General features: G+C 43.5%; 1 gene segment (V, D, J or C); it reads right to left on the reverse strand.

The window, feature by feature from the left end:
* Positions 1-273: 273 nt before the first annotated feature.
* LOC104987806 lies at positions 274-1,117 on the reverse strand. The segment is given in 2 exon segments: positions 274-790; positions 1,022-1,117. Coding segments are annotated over 2 exon segments (357 nt in total).
* Between the last annotated feature and the right edge of the window lie 332 nt (positions 1,118-1,449).

Raw genomic sequence — 1,449 nt, forward strand, 5'->3', positions numbered from 1 at the left:
CTCCCTGGTTATGTCCACGCTGTCACAACTGTTGTGTACTAAAATAGGTATCTTTTTCTGAGGAGTTTCAGTTTGGTCAAGGAGGACAGTTAAAAGGACAAACACCTATGAACAACTTGGAAAAGATTAAGATTCTTGGAGGTAAGAGTTCCCAGGAAAATTATAAAGATTTGCTAGACAGAAGAAATGCTTCAGAAATCGAACTGATCACGTAAACCATATGAAGCTATGAGGGTTACAGATGATATCACGAATGAAGACACCTCATAAAACAGGAAAGTACTATACATGTTATTATATTTACTTAAGGACTACAAGTCACAGACATTCATCCCTCTGTGTTTCTTATATTTAGATAGGAACAACTATTATTTCAAGGAGAAGTCAATGGTTTTCTGTTCCTCTTACCCCAGCTACTTCCCCCAACCTCTGCACAGATGCTGAGGTCTGAGGTTTCTGTAGGCCTCTCTCCGTTGCTCATCTCACTGTGCACCACTGTAAGCACAAAAATACAGTGCAGCATCCTCCAGCTGGGAGTCTGAGATCCTGAGACTGAAGGCTTTGGCTTCTTTCTGGAAGTTCACAGAATAGCGATCGTTGGTTGCATTCTGTTGTTCAAAAGCATATTGGTGAATAATGTAAACCATCTCCCCACTGGGAGGCTGTTTGTACCAGAATAAATAATAATCAGTATCTCTGGTGCTATATGCACAGTCCAGGGTCACTGTGCCTGTCTCCTGTACAGACTCTTGTGGTTGAGGCTGAGTGACCGTCTGGGCCACACTGGGTCCTGTGGGAAGGAGAGAAAGGTCCGCACTGGGTATCATAGGAGAGAGAAAGCAGGCAGATACCCAAGCTGGTTTCCATCCCCACCCACTTTTCTTCTTGATCCAAACCTCAGCAGAACATATCAGGTTTCAACTGGGCTCTGTGAGGCAATGCTGTTCCAATGCTATTAGTCTTCTCCTGTTTCACAGCCCCATTAAATAACATTATAAATAAAGACCTAAGCCTTCCTTACCCAGACACATGGAGACCAGGACTGTCCACAGCAAGCTAACAGGTGTCATGCTCACAGCTCTACCCTGCAGCCTGAGAAGCCTCTTGCTCTGATCTGGGTTCCCTTCTGCACTCAGTGGCACATGAGCTTAAGAGCAGGAAATAGTAGGACAGCTGACAGGTGACCACGCCTCACTGATGAAAGTTTTCCCAATACTTTTTGGTTGCCCTCCAGGAATTAGGCTATAGGTTATCATTTCAAATGAAAGCAAAAACTGTTTTCTGAGTTTTAAAAAATTCTAGGATGAAAATTAAGAGAAGAGGGAGCTGGCAAATGTATTTTGCCAAGTCCTAATCCTAGGGAGACGAATGGGGCCCTGGAATGGTAGGTAGAGGTGGCAGGGTTTTATATGCAACAATGGCAAAGTCTGTAATTTTTCTTTATGTTAA

Source organism: Bison bison, unplaced genomic scaffold, assembly GCF_000754665.1.
Source record: "Bison bison bison isolate TAMUID 2011002044 unplaced genomic scaffold, Bison_UMD1.0 scf7180017846204, whole genome shotgun sequence".
Lineage (NCBI taxonomy): Eukaryota > Metazoa > Chordata > Mammalia > Artiodactyla > Bovidae > Bison > Bison bison.